General features: G+C 45.8%; 2 protein-coding genes across 2 annotated transcripts in view; one reads left to right on the plus strand and one right to left on the minus strand.

Moving 5' to 3' along the window:
* The window catches only part of LOC145964585 (aminopeptidase N-like), a 59,663-nt gene that overhangs the window by 30,419 nt on the left and 4,120 nt on the right, over positions 1-25,124 (minus strand). The gene's annotated exons all lie outside the window — the stretch shown is intronic.
* LOC145964587 (uncharacterized) lies at positions 9,523-10,375 on the plus strand. Its single transcript, XM_083087535.1, has 3 exons — positions 9,523-9,962; positions 10,049-10,268; positions 10,340-10,375. The coding sequence occupies exons 1-3, from the start codon at positions 9,523-9,525 to the stop codon at positions 10,373-10,375; spliced, it is 696 nt and encodes a 231-aa protein (XP_082943661.1).

Genomic DNA, 25,124 nt, shown 5'->3' on the forward strand with positions numbered 1-25,124 from the left:
TCCGAAACCACCTCTAAGTGGACGGCTCACGTGCTGAGGCAAACGAAGATGGCCACGAATGCTCGATACGAGCGGTGCCCTCGTCCCTTGGTGATCCGCAGCTGTATCGGTCCGGCGTAGTCCACGCCGGTGTTGAGGAACGGGCGTCCCGGAGTTACTCGTTCCCGAGGGAGGCTTCCCATCAATTGTTGTGGAGTGACCGCCCGCCAACGCACGCAAGCGATGCACCGCTGGATCACCTGCTTCACCAGTGCTCGGCCTCGCGGCACCCAATAGAGCTGGCGAACCAGACTCAAAGTCAGTTGTACTCCGCCATGCAATGCCCGCAGGTGGCAGGCCTCCAGTACCAGTCTGATGAGATGTGAGTCTGCGGGCAGTATCACTGGATGGCGCTCGTCCCAGTTCAGCAGGCTGTGCTTGAGACGTCCTCCCACTCGTAGTAGACCTTGGGCGTCTGAAAAAGGATTGAAGGAGGTGAGTTTGCTCGAACCCTTAAGCGCGCGTCCCTGTCGTAGCGCATCTAATTCTGCCTTGAATTTCAGCGCCTGGACGCGGCGGATCCACAGCTGCCTTGGTTCCTTCAATTCCATCGCCGATAGGGTGTCCCCCACTTCGTCCCGCGCCGACGCAGGGCCTGTCGCTCCGGCGTTGCCCCGGAGCCTCAGCCACCTTCTGCACCAAGCCGTGACCCGGAGGAGACGATGCCAGGAGGAAAACCGCAGCAACTCTCCCGGCTCCTCTTCAGGGGACTCGGCAATCGCCATCGTGAATGTTAAGGTGCGTCTCTCCGGTAGTTCCTTATTCTGATCATCTATGTAGGTCCACCAGGCTGAGGCCTCCGCCGACAACCAAGGGGGGCCGTGCCACCAAAGCTCATGTCTCACCAGGCTGCCCGGCGATAGTCCCCGAGACGCACAGTCCGCCGGATTGTCTGAGCCGGGAACGTGATGCCACAGGGGACCGAAGTCTGGATCTCGGCTACACGGTTGGCTACGTAGATCCTCCATCTAGTCGGATGACCCTTGATCCATCCCAGGGTCACGGTGGAGTCCAGCAATGTAGCGGCTTCCGCTCTAATCCGAGCGTTGTCCGAAGATGTGTGGCCAAACGAGTCAAGAGCACCGCGGCACACAGCTCCAGTCGTGGCAACGTCACCCGCTTAATGGGCGCCACCTTGGTTTTGGCGGCCAATAATGTTGTTCGCCATGATCGACTGATTCGTCCTCGCAGGTAGAGCACCGCGGCGAATGCGCGCTCCGAAGCGTCGGCGAACCCGTGGAGCTCTATGCTGTCTTCCATTGCGGATAGCCCGATCCACTGAGGCACTCGAACCGCCTCTAGAAGTGGGAGCTCACCTGGAATCGACGCCAGTAGCCGGCTAAGCCGTCATCCAGGGGTTCGTCCCAGGTCAGTCCCTGGAGCCAGGTGCTCTGAATAGCAATCTTAGCGCCCACGACGGTTGGCGCCAGCCATCCGAGAGGGTCGAAGAGTCGCGCCGTAAGCGAAAGCACAGACCTTTTTGTGAAGGTCATGACGGAGATGCGACTCGTGGCAAATGAAAAGTCGTCCGTCCGTGGATGCCACCTTAATCCCAGCGTCGAGTGAGCTTCGTTGAGCTGCCAGGCGCGTGCCTCTCGTTGTGCCAGATGCTCCGCCGGAATGCCCGTGAGTACCGCCGCGTCGTTCGCCGACCACTTTCGGAACGGGAATCCGCCCGCCATGCAGAGGCCGAACAATTGGAGTTGGAGTTCCTGTGCTTCCTCTAGGGTCGTCGTGCCGGAAAATACATCATCCATGTAGACGTCCCGCTGCAGGGCGTCCGCTGCGATGGGGTATCGCTCACTCTCATCGCTGGCCAGCTGACTTAGCGTACGCATGGCCAAGAACGGCGCGCTGGACAAACCGTAAGTAACCGTGTTCAGTTGAAACTCTTCGAGCTCGTCCTCCGGTCTTCGACGCCAAATAATTCTTTGCAGGTCTCGGTCCTCCGGATGCATCAGGATCTGTCGGTACATCTTCTCGATGTCCGCGGCGATGACGAATCGATGACGGCGCCAGCGCAGGATGACGTCGGCGAGTGAGGGCAGCAAACTCGGCCCTACCATAAGACATTGATTCAGGGTGCGTCCGGTTGGATTCGGAGTCGACCCATTGAACACGACGCATAGTTTGGACGTCGTGCTGGCCTCCTTCAGGACGCCGTAGTGAGGGAAAAAGCTTATTCTATTACCGTCCGCCGAAGGGCAGCCCACTCGAGTCATATGTCCGAGAGCTTCGTACTGTCGCATGAACTCGAGGTAGAGGTCGTGCAGGTCCGTATCTTTAGCGAACCTTTGCTCCATGCCGAGAAGGACGCGCACGGCTGTTGTGCGTGTCCCAGCGAAGTCCGGCAGCGGCTCCTTGATCGGGAGTCGGACGACGTACCGACCGTCCGCGGAGCGTTTATGCGTGCGCCGGAAGTGGTCCTCGCATTCCCGATCCTCGTAAGAAAGGGGGGCTGTAGTGCTGGGTAGCTCCTCTTGCCACCAGAATCGCTGCACCAGCGCGGTCAGATCTTCCCCTGACTGACAGTGGTGAATTGCCGCTCTGGTTGAGGCTGGGGTATGCCCGGCAGGGCCGGACAGTATCCAACCTAATGTGGTCTGTTGTGCCACAGGTGTTTGCGGCCTGCTTCTTCGGAGTCCGTCGCGGATAATGGAGGCGTGAATGTCCGCTCCCAGTAACAGCTCCACGGGGTCAGCTGCCAGGAAGTCCGGATCGGCGAGCTCCAGCCCGCTGAGGTGTGGCCAGTCCTGAGGATTCGCCCCTATCCGGCCGTCGTAAATTGTGAGCTGCGGTAGGATCAAGGCTGCGACGTCGAACGAAGCCCCGCCACTCTGAGGTGAGACCTTTAGATACATACGACCGCGCGCTCGGCCGGTCTGGACCCCGCCTATCCCGAAGACCGCAACAGAAGCAGAGGCCCGGGGTAACTTCAAGCGCTGCGCTAATGACTCCGAAACTAGTGATGATTCCGAGCCCGGATCGACGAGCGCACGAACAGTATGGAGGGTGCCGAACCGGTCGGCAACGCGAACACGAGCGGTGGCGAGCAGCACCACCACCGCCTTCTCGGGCGGTCATCGCGCGAGGTGAACAGACGTCTCGCCCGTCGTGATTCCGCAGGCGTCATGCAACGACGAATGATGACGACCGCTGCAAACCATGGGGTGACCTCCTTTTGGACACGTAACTATTCGACACCGCTCGATTGGACACGCATTATTGGACACGTTTTATTGGACACCGCTCGATTGGACACCGCACGATTCGACACCGCACGATTCGACACTGCACGATTGGACACGCACATTGCACGATTGGACACGGCAGCATTGGACACTGCACGATTGGACACGTACATTGCACGATTGGACACGGCAGCATTGGACACCGCACGATTGGACACAGCATGATTCGACACCGCACGATTCGACACCGCATGATTGGACATCGAACAATTGGACACCGCACGGTTGGACACCGCACGATTGGACACCGCACGATTCGACACGCAAGATTCAACACCGCACAATTCGAAACCGCACGATTGGACACCGCATAATTGGACACCGCACGGTTGGACACCGCACGGTTGGACACCGCACGATTGGACACCGCACGATTGGACACCGCACGATTCGACACCGCACGATTCGACACCGCACGATTCGACACCGCACGATTCGACACGCACGATTCGACACCGCACGATTCGACACGCACGATTCGACACCGCACAAAGAGCATGGAGCAGACACACACACACACACACACGGGGGGGTGCAAGGGGGGCCTTCGGCCCCCCTCCCGCACCCACCCCGTCCCCCTCGCTTCGCGTGAAAAGTTGCAAAGTGGAACCTCGCTTCGCGTGGAAAGTTGCACCCTATCGTAGGCATCCCTACCGGCGGGGTGCATACATGTCCAAATGTGCGGTGTCGAATCGTGCGGTGTCGAATCGTGCGTGTCGAATCGTACGGTGTCGAATCGTGCGGTGTCGAATCGTGCGGTGTCGAATCGTGCGGTGTCGAATCGTGCGTGTCGAATCGTGCGGTGTCCAATCGTGCGGTGTCCAATCGTGCAATGTACGTGTCCAATCGTGCAGTGTCCAATGCTGCCGTGTCCAATCGTGCAATGTGCGTGTCCAATCGTGCAGTGTCGAATCGTGCGGTGTCGAATCGTGCGGTGTCCGATCGAGCGGTGTCCAATAAAACGTGTCCAATCGTGCAATGTGCGTGTCCAATCGTGCAGTGTCGAATCGTGCGGTGTCGAATCGTGCGGTGTCCAATCGAGCGGTGTCCAATAAAACGTGTCCAATAATGCGTGTCCAATCGTGCGGTGTCCAATCGTGCGGTGTCCAATCGTACGATGTCCAACCGTGCGGTGTCCAACCGTGCGGTGTCCAATCGTGCGGTGTCCAATCGTGCGGTGTCCAATCGTGCGGTTTCGAATCGTGCGGTGTCGAATCGTGCTGTGTCCAATCGTGCGGTGTCCAATCGTGCGGTGTCCAATCGTGCAATGTACGTGTCCAATCGTGCAGTGTCCAATGCTGCCGTGTCCAATCGTGCAATGTGCGTGTCCAATCGTGCAGTGTCGAATCGTGCGGTGTCGAATCGTGCGGTGTCCAATCGAGCGGTGTCCAATAAAACGTGTCCAATAATGCGTGTCCAATCGAGCGGTGTCGAATCGTTACGTGTCCAATCGGGATACGCCCCAAACCATGCACGTCTTCTGCGAGGTGCACTCGCTCAACTGATGCCGTCCGAGGCAGTTGAGGCACAGTGCGTTGGCCGTCACGTGCTGCTTCCTCTCGTCGGCGGTCTTGGCCTTGAAGACATCACACAGCATGATGTAATGGTCCTTGCTGCAAAGGGAGCAACGCCCGCGCTTTGACTCCTGTTTGCGCGCGTGCAGGGTGCGAGTTTGTCGCGTCGCGTTGACGCCCGTTTTGCTTGAGCTCGTCTCCGCGGCTTTGGCCGGCTGCAAAGCCTCCAGAGTTTGAAGGCGACGCTCCAGGAAGCGCATCAATTCCGAGCACTTCGGCGGTTCGGTTGTATCGCTCACATGGTTCTCCCACTCGCGGCGCGATCGCGTATCGAGAAGCTCGATGACCGAGTGGACGAAATAATCCTCGCTGCTGATGATAGGCCGACCTATGCTGGCCAGTGAATCTACGGTGGTCCGCACGCGGTTGCACAGATTACTCAATTCAGAGACGGACTCACCTTTTAGCTTCTGCAGGGCAGTGAACTGGCCAAGATAGGAACGCACCAGGAGTCTTTTGTTCTCGAACCGGCTTGTAAGTAGAGCGCATGCGCGCTCGAAATTCTCTGCCGTGGTTGGTAAATTCCGCACTAACAGCTCGGCTTCCCCTTTCAGGCACGACTTCAGGTAATGCAGCTTCTCCACCGGCGCAATGGAGTTATCCTGCCTGATGATGGATGTGAAGAGGTCCCGGAAGGAGTTCCACTCGTCGTACTTGCCAGTGAAGGGCGGCAGCTGGATCCGAGGTAGGATCGTCCGGTGTGGAACCGTCCCATTGCCGCTCGCGGAGGTCGCGGTCGCCGGGCTCGGGAATCGCGCCGCGTAATCAAGTAACGTATCCTTGTTTTGATAATAGGCTTCCTCCATGATTGAGGCATAATCCTTCTTCATATACTCATGCTTGTAGATCTCCTCGCGGTGCTGGGCTCGGAGGAGAGCGTGTTGAGCCTCGAAAGTCGCCCAACACTTTTCCAGGCCAGTCAGCCGGGTCTGGACAGCTCCAGCCGTGATGTTCGCCTGGCCGAGTTTGTTTAGATTTTCGACGGCGCGAGCTATTCATCCGTGTAACTCACGCTGACTTTGAATGATGTCCTCAGCTTCCATTTTATTTCTTCCAATTCCTCCGGGAAGGCACTGAGAGTCCCACTGCACTCATTCATAGGACACCGGGAAAAGATCCGGCTCGAAGGACCAACAAATGGTTGCGATAACTCGGCGAAATGGGCCGAAGAATGAGAGCGGCATGAGAACGAACGACTCCGAGGAGGAAGCGAGAGAAAACGAGAAGTCTCGATAACGAGATGTGTAACGGGCGGTTTTTCGTATACCGCGAAATCTGAATTATACGGATAGCCGTCGGATCCAGGTGGCGGAAATCAAATAATTCGGTGACGTATATATGTGTGAAATAATGGATTTATTGTTTCGGTGTATATGTACAAATGTGTGTGTGAGTGTATGCGCGTGTATATATGTTAATGTACAAAGATGTGTGTGTGTGTATGCGCGTGTATAACGATAATGTACAAATGTGTGTGTGAGTGTATGCGCGTGTATATATGTTAATGTACAAAGGTGTTGTGTGTGTGTGTATGCGCGTTCGACAAGAATATCGATTTAATATCTGGGCGCACTTGCCCGATTCTCGGTATCGGCGCGTTATCGCGTTTTTGCAACCCGTCGGGCGCGTTTTTGCCCGCGTTTCTTTCGGCCGATGTTTACCGCACAGATGTTCGGCGCTTTAAATCCCGGTGCTTCAGTAATTTAGTATGATTCGATCCCCTTTAAGGATGTTAAGGTTTCGGAAGGCGTCGCAACGCTAGCGAGCGTCGGAGGCGGCTCGTGTTCCACCCCGTGAAGGCGCGATGCCTGATGAGGATCTCGGTTCGGAGGCGAGTTCAAAGACGCCGATATCGATCGGCAGAGGCAGCGTTCACACTACCTTCAGGCCTTGTTACTTTCGCAAGGATTTTCTCTAGATTGCTTTGCTTGTCTTCAGACGAGCTCGGCTGCTTGAGAAGGATCGGAAGGATCTGTCTCGATGTGCCGTGGAGAGCCCGTTTTATACTTGGCTAATTACCCGCGCCGGCGTATTCGGTAATTATCCCCACCGAGCGGCGGTAAAAATCGGAACGGTTCGGATCCGCCCGGGGGAGTTCGGGGTGCCGAACGCGGGTTTTCAACCGCCGGTAACGGCTCCCGACGGCAGTGTCTCAATAGTTGAGAGTCCCTACCCGGTTGTTCTTTACGTTATTAAAAATGGGCGCACAGCGCCTCTGCCATTGCCCGACCGATGTTCGTCGGGCGGCAGCTTCCGGCTGGTATTCGCCGGGAAACGATGCATTCGGGGGTGCATCGTTACAGATGTATATATATATATATATATATATATATATATATATATATATATATATACAGGATCTTACACTTTATTTCAAACTATTTACAAGTCCACTGTCTTTGTGCAATTAACATACAAATTACTAACACCAGAATCTAGTTGAAGTTAAATCAGTGAGCCACGGAGAGAATCGTTATGATCCGCAAGCAACGGAACGTACAATTTAAACCGACAGGGCGAAAGAGCGCATCGAGATCCTTGGAGAGACAACCAACCGTGTTCGCCGAGCGCGTTAATTTATACTCGAGCTCCTTCTGGAAAGGTCCCGATTTTTCAGGAACTCGACAGTTACTAGGCTCCGTTTGAATCTGACTGCCTAACGCGTTATTTATTAATCTTGGATCTTTCCAGAAGGGCGAGCGTTGTTTTGTGTTAGCACAGACAAGCGATATATCCTTTAACGGCTGCCAGGAGCGCCGAATGAACGGTTAGACCCGACTCCCCCTTATTTTTTCCTTTTGCTCGAGTACACTTATTCGAGTGTTAATTTCTTAATGCTCGATGCATTTCGAACAATTTGATTGCCTCGATTATCACCGAGAATCAGCTCCACGTATGATACAGCTCCAACGCTTATTCCAATATCCAAATATTTATACGACGTCGGGGTTAGAGCGTATCTTTTTCCAAGTATGCAATTCGCACGATGAAGATGAATGCTATACAGGGTGTCCCATTTTAAGTGTCCACCCCAAATATCTCTCATTTTTGATTTTAGAGAAAAATGGTTCAGACATGTTTTGTATGGTTTCGAGGGGGCCATAAGATGGTACCATTGATTTAACCTTGAAGAGTCATTTGAAGGTCACGTGAAGGTCACTTAAATTTTTTTAAATGGAACACCCTATATATTTTTACACATTCTTGTAGCTTATCTCGAGGGCTTTCCAAAACACTATAATTAAGTTAGTTTTCATTAAGTACTTTTCGAGTTATAAAGCTTGAAATCATTTCTTAATTTTACATAAACCGTAAAATATCTTGTAAAACATTCATTTTTCGATTATCTTACCTTAATACTTTTATGCACAAAATAATGAGAGGAATCAATTGGTGTAAAGAAAACACATAGTTGTTTCGAAGAAAAAAAATGTAATTTGCAATTAACAATTACATTTTTTTTCTTCGAAACAATTATGTGTTTTCTTTACACCCCCTCGAAACCATACAAAACATGTCTGAACCATTTTTCTCTAAAATAAAAAATGAGAGAGATATTTGGGGTGGACACTTAAAATGGGACATCCTGTATAGCATTCAGACAAAGATTTAGCTGAGTGCACTAAACTTCCAAGCCGACGTACGGCTGCTCCTGATGCAATCACGTTAGATTTTTCAAATGTACGTGACAAAACGCGAAAAAATAACCGCCAAGGTTAAAATGCGCATCACCCCTAGACAAAGATTTAGCTGAATGCGCTAAAATCGAGCACCGATGTACGGCTGCTCCTGATGCAATCACGTTAGAATTTTCAAATGTACGTGACAAAACGTGAAATTATCAAGGTTAAATTGCACACGCTATTCCGTGGAATTTTTTAAGATGAAATCATTCTAGAATGTTCGATGATATGTACGAAACAGTATATAAATCATGATAAAGAGGCACACCCCACCAGTATTTTCGCTAAAGTACATCCAGAACTATCATTGGGAAGCGCATTTCGCAAGTCTGATACAATATGGAGGAACAAAGTTTGCGAGAGCAATCCACTTTGGTGAATTCATTGGAAGACTACATTGTGTGGGAGCAACGATGCGATACGTATATCGAGTCGTTGGAAGAGTAAAGTCGGATCAAACGACCACGATTATCGATCGGAAATCGACAATCGCTGATTGCTCGGATCGCGCGTCTCGAAGGTTTGAAAAATTCTTTATGCGGACGTTTCGTACACGCGGGTGCCGGATGTAGCGCGCGTCAAAATGGACTTGTGTGGCGTGAAATTGATACGGCGTTCGAGAGTCGCGTATTGACTGGTGCGGTGATAAACTGTAATTATATCGAACCTCGCCAATTTCTCGAGGACGCCAAAGACATTGTGCTAGAACATGTGAAGAACATTATGAAGAAACGTTATAATGTGAAAGTGAACACTATATTTAACGGTGAATTCGTGACCGGAGATAAACGCGCCAACAAAAGTATCAGTACGAGAAACTATGAACTCTTTCGCACATCCGATTTACGCGAGTGGTACGAACGGCGCGTTATCGAGCCCACCCTAACATTGCTGGAAGAGTTTCAGGAACGCGACAGCGGGTGGGCATTGTCGCGAATACTTAATTTGACTGTAAATATAAATAAGTATAATCCTATGCGCGCGGGATGTCACATTAAATTGCCGCGGGAGATTATGACGAAAAGAGCGGTGATTAACGTGCAATCAAAGGACAATGCGTGTTTCGCGTGGGCAGTGGTCTCCGCTCTATACCCCGCAGAAAGGAACGCGGAACGGGAATCATCGTATCCGCATTACGCGACAGTGCTGAATCTCCAGGACATTGAGTTTCCAGTGACTGTGAATCAGATTAAGAAATTTGAACTTGTTAACAACGTTTCGATCAATGTGTACAGCATTGAAAACAAAGGCATTGTTCCGATACATCTTACGGAGCAAAAGCGGGATAAGCATGTGAATCTGCTATACGTGGAAGATGGCAACAACGTTGGACATTTCGCTTGGATCAAAAATTTATCGCGGCTCGTGAGCTCACAACTGAGCAAACACAAGAATCAAAAATATATCTGCGACCGGTAAGTTTAATTTATATAATTCAAATAATTATAAGTTATATAACAAATTGCTCAAATATTAATTAAAACATTTTTTTCTTTTACAGATGCCTGCATTATTTTAGTTCCGACGACAAGTTGCAGTCACATACGGTCGACTGCTGTGAGATGAATGGTTGCGCTATCCGGTTACCGAGCGACAAGGACAAGTGGCTCGAGTTTAACAACTTTAATCGGAAGGAGCGGCTTCCATTCATCGTATACGCCGATTTGGAATGCGTTTTGACCAAGACGGAGGAAGAGAAGAACGTGTATCAACACCATCGGGTATTTAGTATTGCATATTATGTACATTATTCGTTCGACGAATCATTATCGGCGTACCATTCGCGTCGCAGTGCCGATTGTATAGCATGGTTCGTCGAAGACCTTAAAAATTTAGCATTGCGTGTAAAAAGTATTTTAACTACTAATGTCCCCATGGTAGATTTAACACCCGAGGAGTGTGAAAAATTCCATAGCGCCACTCAATGTCATATATGTGAAAAACCATTCGCGGAAGACGATACACGCGTACGCGATCATTGCTATCTGACCGGACGATACAGAGGTCCCGCACACTCAAATTGCAATTTAAATTATAAAGAATCTTTTTGCATTCCCATAGTTTTTCATAATTTATCCGGTTGATTCACATTTCATTATCTAGGAAATAGCCACATCGTTCGAAGGGAAAATCGAGTTACTTCCGATAACAAAAGAGAAATATATTTCGTTTACCAAAAATGTTGACCTTAAAAAAGAAAAATCAAAAACTCATGTAAAATTACGTTTTATCGATTCATTCAAATTTCTCGCATCGAGTCTCGACAAATTGGCATCATTTTTAGATAAAGATAAACTCAAAATTTTTAAATCGGAATTTCAAAATTTATCCACCGAACATTTCAATTTATTAACACGGAAAGGCGTATTTCCGTACGAATATATCGATTCTGTGGACAGGTTGCATGATACGTGTTTACCACCGCGCGAATCATTTTACAGTTCCTTGACCGACGAAACTGTATCCGAGAGCGATTATGCGCACGCCGAGAATATCTGGAAGTGATTCTCCATTCGAACACTAGGCGAATATAGCGATTTATACCTCAAAATCGATGTCTTGTTATTAGCCGATATTTTCGAAAACTTTTGCGATAGTTGCATCGAAAGTTACGAACTCGACCCCGTATTACTATACTCTCCCCGGATACACGTGGGACGCCATGTTGAAGCATACGAAAATTACGTTCGAATTGCTTACCGACATCGACATGGTTATGTTCATCGTACGTGGTATACGCAGTGGTCTGAGCCAATGTTCGGGTAGATACGCTCGCGCTAATAACAAATACATGCAGTCGTACGATCCATCGAAACCATCATCGTACTTGATGTACTTTGATGTAAATAATTTGTACGGATGGGCAATGTGTCAACCGTTGTCTTACACCAATTTTTGATGGGTCGACGACGTGACCAATTTTGACGTATCATCGATCGCGCTAGATTCGCCTACAGGCTATATCCTCGAAGTCGATCTCGAGTACCCGCAACATCTTCACGATGCGCACACTGACCTATCGTTTTGCCCGACACGCGACAAACCACCTGGTAAGCGAGAGCTCAAGCTGCTCGCAACATTATACGATAAGAAGCGTTACGTGATACACTACCACAATCTGCAGCAGTGTACGCGTCACGGTCTTCGCATCACAAAAATACACCGAATATTACAGTTTTCTCAATCTCCATGGCTTCGAAATTATATAGAACTAAATACACATTTTAGAACATTGGCTAAAAATGATTTCGAAAAAATTTATACCAATTAATGAATAATGCGGTATTTGGCAAAACGATGGAAAATGTGCGGAATCGTGTAGATGTTAGGCTGATAACGCACTGGGACGGGCGGTACGGCGCAGAGGCAATGATCGCAAAACCAAATTTCCACAGCAGAAGCGTCTTTTCGGAAAACTTAATAGCTGTGGAATTGTGAAATCTCGAGGTGAAATTCTACAAACCAATTTACGTGGGTATATGCATACTCGACATATCCAAGACGTGTTTGTACGAGTTTCATCACGAGTATATGGCGCCAATGTATCGCGACAAAGGTAAAGTCATGTACACCGACACCGACAGTCTCATATATCACATTGAGCGAAGACGTGTACGAGAATATGAAGCGCGATGTCAGCAGATTCGACACGAGCGATTATGCGGTAGACAATGTGTACGGTATACCGCTTGTAAATAAAAAGGTACCGGGTCTAATGAAGGATGAAAACAACGGTGCCATAATGACCGAATTTGTCGGGCTCAGAGCAAAAATGTACGCGTTACGAGTCGATGGTAAGAAAGACACGAAGAAAGTTAAAGGCGTCAAGAGCAACGTTGTCGCGAAAACGATAACGTTTGACGATTACACGCGGTGTTTGAAAGAAGAAATTGAAATGACGCGTCAGCAATCGTGTATACGATCGAAATTACATCAAGTATACATAATCCGCGAGACAAAAATTGCTCTGAGTCCGTACGACGACAAGCGATATATCGTACCCGAAACCACCGATACGCTACTGTGGGGACATTATAGGATATCATTGTAAATAAATGTATATTTTGTTTATTAAGTAATTGTATATTTTGTACATAACCATGTACATATTTTTATTTTTTATATTTTTATATTTTATACATTTTATATTTTATACATTATATTTTATATATTTTAATAAATGTTTACAATTTTATATATTTTATACACATTTTTTATATATTTTATATATTTTAATAAATGTTTACAATACATTATTTTTATGTATCCAAGAGTTGTGTGATTTATCCATTCCCAATCATTTTACGTATACGTCATCACCCTTTTCCCGCAAAATTTTTTCCACGAGATATACGTCGGGATTAGCGACGCGTTGTAAATAATATTCGCAGAATCCTCCAGCGACGGGATCTCCACGCGAATCTTCGAGTATGAATGTCGCGGGATTAGTTTTCTGCACCTCGACAATCTTAAAAACTTCGGTCGTTCAATTAGGTGTGAAACCTTTTTCAAAGATGGTCTTGTATTTACTCACGTGTACCGAATCGCCTACTTTAAATTTTATCGGAGTCGCAATTTTTACGTTGCTATACACCGTATTTAAAAGTTTTTCGGCGATCGCCGGAGTGACGTCGACAGGTCTCATACCGATGGTGCGATGTTTTCGCGTATTGTACTCTGTAACGAGTCGAGGTAGCTCGTCGATCCATTTGTAATTTCCATTGAACGTAAACATTTTCCACATATTGTTTTTTAAAGTACGATTGAATCGTTCCACGACCGAGGCTTTCATAACGGAATATGTCGAGTAATGATTAATATTGTGTTTCTTCATGAGTTTCTGCACACTCGCGTTGTAAAATTCTTTTCCTCTGTCGGTTTGAAAATTTTTCGGACACCTTTTATCGTCTCCAATAATCTTTGCGATCGTTTCGGACATTTCGTTTCCGCTCTTACTCTTGAGCGGTACGGCCCACGCATACTTGCTCAACACATCGATAATTGTGAGTATGTATTTAAGACCCTTGTTGAGTCGAGAGTACGAACGCATGTCGACCACGTCCGCATGCCACAGATCATCGTATCCGCGTACAATGACGCGTCTTCGTGGAAAATTTCTTCTCGCCGGAGCATGTAATTCCTCGACTAGTTGTCGCTTTTCGGAGGTGTTTTTCTTCTCTCGCACGTTTGATCGAGGCATAATTAATATTGCGATATTAGTATGTCTCGTTTACTGTGCCGAGTCAGATGTTGCATATTTCAGCACATTCTTTATCTCGTCCATCATTATTCGTAGCGTCTGCACGTTTGTTTCGAGCGCGATAATTTTTTGCTCAATTTCTCCCTGTCGATCTCTCAAAAGTTTATCCACGTATCGTTTGTTGACGGCGTCAGTATCAGTTTCCGGTTGCGCTACGCGTTGAATCTTGCGCGACCTTGCGTCAAAGCCGGTAGTAGTCTGGCAGAGAGCATTATCGCGAACGTAATTTCTCAATAATCCATTCCATTGATAGTACAAATTATTCGACGTTCCGAGCGATAATCCAAATTTATTAATCGACATTTCGGTACCGAGAACATTGACCGAATGACACGTATCGTCGACGCATTTAATTTATAATAATGCCGGCCTCGCGAAGTTCTTCGATAATTGACAAGATTTCATTATCGTAAGCATTGTTGCCGGCTCGACGCGAGGCGTCCAGCAATCGCAAACGATCTACCAATTCGTTGGGATCGTTCCAATGCACGTAATCGATCATATTGTCGCTTAGCGTCATGGTGCGCGGCGCGTCTATACCTCTTCCCACCTTTCTATCGGGGAATAATGGCGCAATTATATATTTATACTTGTATCCTTTATTACTTTTAATAGGATTATTAACTTTGTTGTCACGTTTATACGCATTTGTTGTTTTTAATATACTTTGATATTTATACAAATCGTCTTAAGTATATTTTTTATGATTGGGAAATTTTCTAAAAATCAAATCGTAGATACCTTCGGTTCTCGTATATTTTATTCCATCGATAATTATATTATCATCCTTGTCCACATCGAAACGTTTATCACCGAGCATCATTCCTTCGCTGGTAAATTTAACACCGTAGACGTAATCCATACTCTTATTTTTATCAACACTCATGATAGCTCCTATATATTTTTGCGCTAGTGGACCAAAATGATCTCGGAACGTTTTCTGACCTTCGGACGTTTCTAATTCGTGTCGGACCGATGTTACAAACGAATCAGGCGTGGTCTCGTAAATTTCTTCAACGGACGAGGATGGTATCCCAGGTAGAACATGAAACTCATAATGACATTATTATGACGTCACCTAAAAGTCATTTTTAAGTCATAGAAAAATTATAATGATCTCATTTGATATACTTTTGGCAATGTTTTGGTGACTTATTTATATATATATATATATATATATATATATATATATATAAATAAGTATATTACGCAATTACTTGTTTATTTAATTATTTGTATTTGTGTGTGTGTGTGTGTGTGTGTGTTAATGTGTAAATAAGTATATGTCCACGATTTCGCTGATAATTAATTTTATTAAGGATCAAGTACACTGTAGAGCGCGATACGCGCACCGGTCAAATAAATTTCTATTCTTTTAATAGTTTAAGCAAAGAGAGTGCGATCCAGACAGAATTGAGCGACCGTAACGATATGTTGATCGAATATAATACGGAGACTCCCCTGAAATTCAACCGTTGCCGAATTCCTTCGAGTTGATTCCCCCTCTAACCGAAGCTTCGGCAAACATAATAATAACCCACGCAATAATAAGGTCGCGAACACAGCCGCTGTAAATCTATACATCCCGCCCACCATTAATGACGATTAATCCTTACACTCATTTACAGGTAATGCAGGTAACGCATCGTTCGACGGGAGTTTACATAATTTATTGATGGGTCGCTTACAAATTCCACTCGCGACTTTAAGGGTTACAACACGCACTCTATTATCAGTACCCTTATGGGTTTCAACGACCTTGCCTAATTTCCACCTTAATGGCAGCGTGTTGTTGTCTTGTATCAAGACAACATCGTCAACAGTCAGATTATCTCGCTCGCGTGTCCACTTGGTTCTGCCTTGCAATGAAGTCAAGTATTCCTTACTCCATCGATTCCAAAAATCCTGCACGATTTTCTGAACCGCCTGCCAACGATCGAGCCGATTAATAGGGGTGTCCGTTACGTCAATATCTGGGAGAGCCGTTAATAAATCACCAATTAAAAAATGACCTGGTGTTAAAGGCTGTAAATCTGCAGCTGTTGATGGCATTTGACAAATCGGACGCAAATTCAGGCATGCTTCAATTTGTATCAATACGGTAGCCAATTCCTCGAAGGTCAAAAAACTCTCTCCTATAACGCGTTTTAAATGGAACTTACATGATTTTATTCCAGCCTTCCATAATCCCCTCATATGAGGCGACGAAGGTGGAATGAATTTCCATTCAATATTATTCGGAATGCATAATTCGTTCATTACATCGTGTTTTTCCTTCTCTAATAATCTATATATTGCACAAAGCTCATTTTTTGATCCGACAAAGTTGGTTGCATTGTCGCAATAAATGCGTTGTGGACAACCTCGACGTCCCACAAAACGTCTAAGGGCAGCTATAAATGACGCTGTGCTAAGATCACTGACCGCCTCGAGATGAACCGCCTTTGTCGTGAAGCATACAAACAATGATATGTAAGACTTATTAGTCTTCTTTCCGCGGCCTCGATTAACTAACGTCGTAATAGGTCCGGCGAAATCTATACCGGTCACAAAAAACGGGCGTGTCGGTGTGACTCGATCTGCGGGCAATTGTCCCATAATCTGCGACAACGGTCTCGGATTGCAGCGAAAACAAATTTTACAGTCGCGTGTGACCCTGCGTGCGATGTTCTTTCCCTTGAGCGGCCAGTAACTTTCTCGAATCGAATACAACAATGCCTGTGGGCCTATGTGCAGCAATCTACGGTGTTCTCTCTCAAACAGTAGCCGTGTGAATCTGCTGTCGGATGGCAAAATAATCGGATGTTTTTTCTCGAATGCTACCTGAGGTTTTTGAATTCTGCCGCCCACCCTGAGAAGTCCCCTTTCATCTATGAAAGGATTAAGCGACAACAATTTGCTGCCGGCTCGAATTTGCCTCTTTGCTGATATGTTTGACACTACGTCGGAAAAGTGAATCCTTTGTACCGCTAAAATTAATACGTGATGCGCGTTCCGAATCTCCTCGGTCGACAAAGACTCGAACTTACGCTTGTCATGATTTAATTTAACATTAAATCCGAATCGAATAACCCAAGCTAAAATGCGTTCGATCCTGGTCAACGACGAAAAATTATTTAGTAGAACTTCTATGAAATTCTCCGAATCGCCAACAGTAGCGAAAGTTCGCGCGCCCGAAACTTGTTCGGCTTGAACAACCTTCTCGTCGTCTTCGGTGAGACTCGGTGATTTTAATATCTGATGTTCACAATTGTCGGAATTGACAACCAGTCAGGACCCCTCCACCAAACATTGCTCTGTTTTAAATTCTTTAGACTTGTACCCCTCGAAATTAAATCTGCGGGGTTCTCGCTTCCGTCGACGTGATGCCACTGCTCACGCGGAAGAATAGACTGAATCTCAGCCACACGATTTGATACAAATGATTTTTGACGCGAAGGATCACCGGCGATCCATGCCAATATTATCGTAGAATCACTCCAAGCATGCATCTCACTGACTTCTATTCTGAGTGCCCTTTTTACGTTCTGAAATAATCTTACAAGAACGACTGCCCCGCACAGCTCGAGCCTAGGCAGCGTAATCGTTTTACTTTTAACTGGAGCCACTCGCGATTTAGAACACAGCAGCGAAGAACTATAATTATTGTCAACATCGATTGTTTGTAAATAAATGCAGGCTCCGTAAGCCCTTAAAGAAGCGTCGCAAAATGCATGTAAATTAAATCATACCGCTCTGGAACCTTGAATTACCCTACGCGGTACTTGAATCGTATTAATTCCTTGTAAATCTTGCACATACATATCCCATGCCCGGCGAAGATTTTCTGTCAATGGCTCGTCCCACCCCAGATTGGACGACCACGTCTCCTGCATAATTAATTTTGCTCGCGTCAAAATAGGACCGATCATCCCGAGCGGATCAAATAGTTTGAAAATCGTCGATAAAACCTCGCGCTTCGTATTGACTGAGCTCGTCATAGGCTCGATTGAAAACTGAAGCATGTCTGATCTAGGATGCCAATTCAATCCCAACGTTTTTATAGAATTTGCGTCGATCGTCATCACGGGCGAATCCCCCACTCGATCGGCAGCATGTAACTCAGGCAGACCCTTCTCGCAATTCGAACGCCACTTGTGAGTCTCGAACCCGCCTCCGCGCAATAGTTCCTCTAGCTGGCGATATCAATTCGATCGCTTCAAGCTCACTATCGACTCCCGTGAGAATGTCGTCTACATATAAGTCATTTAATAAAACATGCGATGCTCGATTGAATCGACAAGCTCCGTTCTCCGCCAACTGCCGCACGCAACGAACAGCCAAAAACGGGGCACATGCCTGACCGTATGTTACGGTATTCAATTGATATTCATCTATTGGATCATTCGGAGAAAATCGCCATAGAATTCTTTGATAGTCGCGATCATCGTGGTGTAATAAAATTTGACGATATATTTTCTTCAAATCAGCCGTAATTGCAATAGTCGGCACTCGAAATCGCAAAATAATATTTATGTTGTCTTGTAAATTTGCTCCCACCATCAGCGTGTCATTTAAAGAAAGACCCGATGTAGTCTTTGCGGAGGCGTCGAATACCACTCGCAATCGAGATGTTATATTTGATTCGCGAAAAACGCCATGATGTGGTAAATACACGGGATTCGATATGCTAGCCCTAATAACCTTTGACATATGATTTAATTCAATATATTCGCGCATAAATTCGGAGTATAACTTATAAAAATTCGGATTCCTATGAAATTTCCGTTCCAAGAAAATCAGGCGCCTCATCGCAATTTCTTTCGATCGCCCGAGCTGAGCCCTGCCTTCGTGGAAAGGTAATCGAACGACGAATCGTCCAGACGCGTCTCGACTTGTCGTGTTTACAAAATAATTCTCGCAAACTTGTTCCTCTACCGACAGTTTTATATTATTGTCTACGTACTCTTCCAACTCCCAGAACTTTCGTAAAATATCTTCTACCGATGCTAGACGTGTAGTTGAACACGCATGATTATTCAAAAGTGGACGATCAGTCATTCGATTTATAATTAAATGTGACGGTATTGAATCTGACACGATCCAACCGAACTTGGTATTTTGTAATATCGGTAAACCGTCCCCGAGTTCGATCCTTCAGGTTTCTAACAAGTACAAAAAGAATTCCCCGCCTATAAGCGCGTCGATCTGGCCTGGATTATGAAAAAACGGATCAGCCAACTTTAAATTTTCCGGAATAGACAATTTAGGCAATTCAATCGAAAATGACGGCAAGCACTTCGTTATCTTAGGTACGACCAGACAACACAAGCTCAGCTCGAACTTCGAAGTTCGCGATTTCATCAAAACTCGACAACTGTGATCAATCGTGCAGGTCATATTTAATCCACTTATCGACTCACGTATAGTATCCAATTTTATATTTAATCTATTACACGCTGATAAAGTAACAAAATTTACTTCGCTCGCACTGTCTAACAGGACTCGCAAATGACAATTATTATTATTGCTTGATCTAACATTTACAACAACAGTTGACATTAAAACTCGCTTACGCTCGCCCTTGATTCGGGCGTGTTGAACCGATACGCTTCCGGACGTCGAATACTCGCTCGTCGATGACTCCATTGCGCCCTTCATTGTGGAGCATAGCGTGCTGCTTCCGGATGACTCCCTTGAGTGGTCCGTTGTACCCCTCTCCTGGTCTGTAGATGTATAACTGGATGTCCGCTTCTTCACGTGACACAATGTGTTGTGCCGCTCGCCGCATTCCTGGCATGAACCAGATCTGCAATTCCTCGAAAAATCCCTCCTGAGACAATTAAGACAAAGTTTCAATCGCTTGACTTCCTTGATCCGATCCTCAACGGACAAACCCAAAAAGTGTTTGCATGAATAAATGTGATGATATCTTTGACAGAGATAACATTTCTTCTCTTGTATGGTTGTTGACAATGTCGTCTTGCTCTGTGATTTCAAATTTAACGATCGCTGTTTACTTGCCCTGTCCCTCTCACGAACATCGTCTCTCGGTCTGTTGATGCTCTCGCCGTCCAAGGCTGTTCGCCGCAACAGCTGACATTGCCGTTGCAAAAATTCGATAATTGTGCTCGTCGTCACATTTTCCCTTTGCTCAATATATTCTTCCCAACGCCGCCTCGTGGCGTTGTCCAGGTTTTTCTCAATTAAATAAATGATTAAATCTCCCCAAGACTCAGTAGGAAGTTTCATGACCTGCAATATTCGCAAATGTTTTTGCACGTGATCTACTAATTCCTGGATCGCACTCGCTGATTCTCGTTTTACTTGCGGTAACTCGAACAAACACTGTATGTGTCTTTTTCGAATACCCCTTTCGTCATCGTATCTTTTCTTCAATAGATCCCATGCAATGACGTAATTGTCCTCCGAAATCTCGATTGATTCGATTATTTTGGCTGCTTGGCCGCTTAACGAACCGACTAGATATTGATGCTTTTGCACATTAGTTAATTCGCTGTCGTGTATTAATGTTCTGAATGTATCAGAATATCGCTTCCATTCCTCAATATTGCCATCAAATGATGGCAACTTGATCACTGGTAATTTTACTTGAGATTCTCGTGAGGACACACTTGATCGTGCATTTATTCTCTCTAATAGCTGACCTTGTTGCTCTACTATTCGTGTCAGCGCATCATCGTTGCCTCCAATCGATCGCTCAGCCAATCTCTGAATTAAAAGTGTTTGTTACTCGAGAACCTGCATTACGGCCGCATCACCAACCGAACCCCCGATGGCCGTGGACGGACCCGTAGACGGAGCCGCCGACGGCTTGAGTCTCTCCAATAGCTGTACCAAAGTCGCCCTCATCATGAAATATCGCTCATCGAACTCGCCCTCCTCCGCCGCATCTCTCCGAAGATCTTCCTCCTCCACTACTAATGTTATGAGCTGTTGTGATATACCTTGAAATTTTGAATGTATGTCCTCCACGGCTTGAAGACGCGCCGCGATTTTTTCCGGTGCCACACGATCCACGTCTTTACCAACCTTAGTGATGAAATTTCGTATATTCGTCAATCTTCCTTTCAATTGACTTCTTTGTCTGCGATAACTTTCGATGCTCATTTTGTATTATTTTATTGCTCACAACCGTCACTTGTTTCCTGGTGAAACATAGAGAGAGAGCGAGCGAAGGAAAACAGAACATGGACACGTCGATAACACGCAGACCCAGCGACTCACAAGGTCGACCGAAACAACACAACTACTGGTCGCGAATCGAATGTTCCCGAAGTCTATTCAAATGTCTATCAAATTCTCGATTTTACCACACTAGAAGTAGCCGATCACTAATTACCACGATTGTCTCCTTAACCAACGCGCACCTTCACCGCGATCACTCATCAATGGCAAGCGCCTTGCTCTGAAATGTGCACTTGATCCGGCTCGAAGGACCAAATTGTATTTGTGTGTGTGTGTGTTAATGTGTAAATAAGTATATGTCCACGATTTCGCTGATAATTAATTTTATTAAGGATCAAGTACACTGTAGAGCGCGATACGCGCACCGGTCAAATAAATTTCTATTCTTTTAATAGTTTAAGCAAAGAGAGTGCGATCCAGACAGAATTGAGTGACCGTAACGATATGTTGATCGAATATAATACGGAGACAGACTCCCCTGAAATTCGACCGTTGCCGAATTCCTTCGAGTTGATTCCCCCTCTAGCCGAAGCTTCGGCAAACATAATAATAACCCACGCAATAATAAGGTCGCGAACACAGCCGCTGTATTAAATCTATACATTATTCATGTATATTTTAATTATATTTAAGCAACATAATCTTTTTAAAATTATATAATGCGATTATTGAACTTAAAAATTTATGATTCTTTTTGTCATCTTTAACTCATTTTTTAATCATTTTTGTCTAGGTAACTTTTAAGTGATAAATAAAATCATGATGACGTTATAATGATGTCATTATGAGTTTCATGTTCTACCTGGGATTGTTTGACACGGTTGTACTTTTATCGGAGTAGAAACAGTAGCAGAAACATATTAGAAAATTGTTTCCTTCGTTTTGATCGATTCGGTGTCGAATATATCGGCGAATCGTTTATCGGCATATTTATCCGTGCTCGCTTTATTCCTTGCTTTGACTCTTTTATTTTTTCCTCGTGCTTCTCTCCGAACGTCAAACTCAATGGCTCGATTTTCGACGCATCAGATTCCACAGTATTTTCGACAAGCTGTTTTAAAGATTCGGTAATTGGCTTAAATTGTCTTTCCAATGCAACGTCTTCCTCCATTTTACCAGTTTTCAAAACGCGATATTTTTTGCGAATTGATTCGCTCGTTTTTGCAATCTCTCTCGCAATCTTTTCACGATCGCCGTTCATGATGCTCGATCGATGTGTCGATGACGACTGATCGCGATTACGATATCGCGAAATCATTAAATCCTCTTCTATATCGTCCATTGATCAACGTACTGTCTTTATCAATGACTACGAAGCCATATTTGCGTTGCCAACATTTCTGACACAATGCGCGGAAATCATCGTAAGACATGTCGGTATTTACATGATCGTTGTACACGTGTTTCAAGTTTGTGCCGTCTTGTTTAAATAAAATCAAAAGATTCGCATTGTCGCGTATAAGATGCTTAGGTATCTTGGCGTACGTTTGACAAAGATAGAAACAGTCGACGCTCGAGTGTCGACCCATTGCAAAGTACTCTCTTATCGTATCTTGCTTGTCGCATGCCACGTCATCAAAGATAAAGATGGAATTCGGAAGCGCCTCGCTCGGTGGAATGACATCGCTGTTATTAGAGAATGTAAAATAACCAATTTCGTCTATAGGTGCTAGTAAATTTTCCAAGTATCTATATTTCGGTTGTTGAAGCGATTTCGAGTATACATACACGTTCTCGAAACGTACACCGTACGGACTTTCTATCAAACTAATCAACACGTTTGTCTTACCGCAGTTTGAAAGGCCGCAAACGATACTGCGTATAGTAGTCGGTAGCATGTTTTCATGCTTGCGTACTTTTTTCTCCGATATTAGTCTATCGTCGAAATTTGATACTTTGATTATCCGCGCTTGTCGCACGAATCGCATGTTTTCTCTTTCGAATCAATTTTGCGAATGATCACGAGGGGGGGAGACCTATTTATAGAGGTGTCTCGACTCGAAACTGCTCAGTATCAAAAATGTTTCTCCTTCTGTCGGATAAAAGAGACATTCTCTAGCTTACCGCCGAACAACTGCAGTATATCCCAAAGATTGTTTTACTGCAAAATTTTGGTGATTACATGGAACGATTGTGGGACAAGCTTCCAGAATATATAAAGACTGATTCGGAGGTTCGACAATATCGTTCGTGCATGCGACATTACAATCAGCTGTGGCAGCGAACACACATCGACGGTCTACCATCGGTAATAAAAGATTGCTACGAATGTCAGCGAGAATTGTAAGAGGTAGCGGTCTATTAAATCGTGCGATAAATGCGCTTGCCATCGAATTACATATTCCCGGTTTTGCGGCCCGGGAACTCGATTAGAGAAACGATTGGCTAGAGGCGATCGAGGCATCAATCCATTGGACGCCGCTTGTCGCGAGCACGACATTGCTTACTCGCGAAGCAACGACCTCGGCCAACGACACGTCGCGGATCGCATACTAGCTGCAAGAGCGCGAGAACGCATTACCGCGAGGGATTCGACTCTTGGCGAAAGAGCAGCCGCTACGACTGTTTGGGCGGCAATGAAGGCAAAGACAAAACTCGGCATGGGGATGAAAAAGCCCCCTTGTCGACGACAAGGAGGAGGAAAAAACGAATACTTCCAGTAGCGAAACGCGGTGGTATTTTACCACTTTTACCGTTGTTGGGAGTTGTCGGTTCTTTGGCCGGCGGTGCGGCGGGAATCGCAAAGGCGGTAAATGATAGCAAGGCGGCGCAACGTCAGCTGGAAGAGATGCAGCGTCACAATCGCGCTATGGAAAGTCGCGGACTTTATCTCGCTCCGTACAAGCGTGGACAGGGATTCTCAACAAAGTCTAAGAGAAAAAAAAACATCGAAAAAACATTAAAAATGCCTAACGGATGCGACAACTAACGTGCAATTGGAACAATTGGCGAAACGTATGCGCATACTGTTCTTTAGAGGTGTTTTCATGCTTAATAATTTACCGATAAGCGGTGTACGACGAAACGAGAGCGGTATCGTCAATTTGGATGACGTTGATGGTCCCAGTACTCATTGGGTAGCGTACGCAAAGAGGGGAGATCGTATCGTATATTTCGACAGTTTTGGAAATCTTCGACCACCCAAGGAACTTGTGCGATATTTTGGACGAGTGAAAATTGAATACAATTACACATCTTATCAAAGTTACAATCAGAGTATCTGTGGACAGTTGTGTTTAAAATTTCTTCAAACAGTCGACGATCAATTTAAAGCCTGACAATCCATCGTCATGACTCAGTATTCGTTCGATATGTCACTGACACTTACGTTGACTGGCAGAAGCAGCGTTCTCGCTGTAAGTTATTTTCCCGCTATAGATTTGCCGATGCCGATTACGAGCTCGGATTAACGGATTTAGAAACTTATCATACGATTCCGAACGTAAATTTTTCGAATAATAACTTTTACTTTGGCAACGACGACAAAGAAATTACGATTCCCGAAGGATCGTACGAATTGCACGCTATAAATGACTATCTCAAACGCGCAATTTTGCAAGATGAACACCTTTCCAGAGATGTTGAAAACGATTATGATGAGGAATATCCAATAGCGCTCCGCGCCAATCATAGCACGCTAAAGAGTGAAATCAAATGCGCCTACAGAATAAACTTTACCAAACCCGACAATGTAGGATCCTTGCTTGGATTCTCGCCGAATCGTATATTGCAGCCTCGCAAGTGGTACGAATCGGACGAACCGGTTAATATTATAAACGTAAATATTATTCGTATAGAATGTAACATGACTACTGGTGCGTACAGCAATGGTATGCGCGTACACACGATACATGAATTTTCACCGAGCGTACCGCCAGGATATAAGATATCGGAAACGCCGGCACAGATCATTTATCTGCCGATCATCGTACGGAGCATTACGGATTTAACGATACGCATTGTGGATCAAAGAGGTCGATTGCTCGATTTTCGAGGAGAGGAAATTACCGTAAGATTGCATATACGACGGCGACAAACATAGTATGTGCTGAACGAAACGGAGCACGCGAGAGACAATACTTTTACGAGGGACAATACTATTGCGATATCGGGTGATAATAATAAAATA

This window comes from Camponotus vicinus, unplaced genomic scaffold, assembly GCF_025532165.1.
Source record: "Camponotus vicinus isolate PSW18456_S1 unplaced genomic scaffold, iyCamVici1.0 SCAF_13, whole genome shotgun sequence".
Classification (NCBI taxonomy): domain Eukaryota; kingdom Metazoa; phylum Arthropoda; class Insecta; order Hymenoptera; family Formicidae; genus Camponotus; species Camponotus vicinus.

Excerpts from the sequence above, each read along its gene's own strand:
- LOC145964587 (XM_083087535.1), top strand. The coding sequence starts at position 9,523 with ATGCGCGCGGGATGTCACATTAAATTGCCGCGGGAGATTATGACGAAA. Across the intron at positions 9,963-10,048 it reads CAAAAATATATCTGCGACCG|ATGCCTGCATTATTTTAGTT; the intron begins GTAAGTTTAATT and ends TTTCTTTTACAG. Across the intron at positions 10,269-10,339 it reads ACGTGTATCAACACCATCGG|TGCCGATTGTATAGCATGGT; the intron begins GTATTTAGTATT and ends TTCGCGTCGCAG.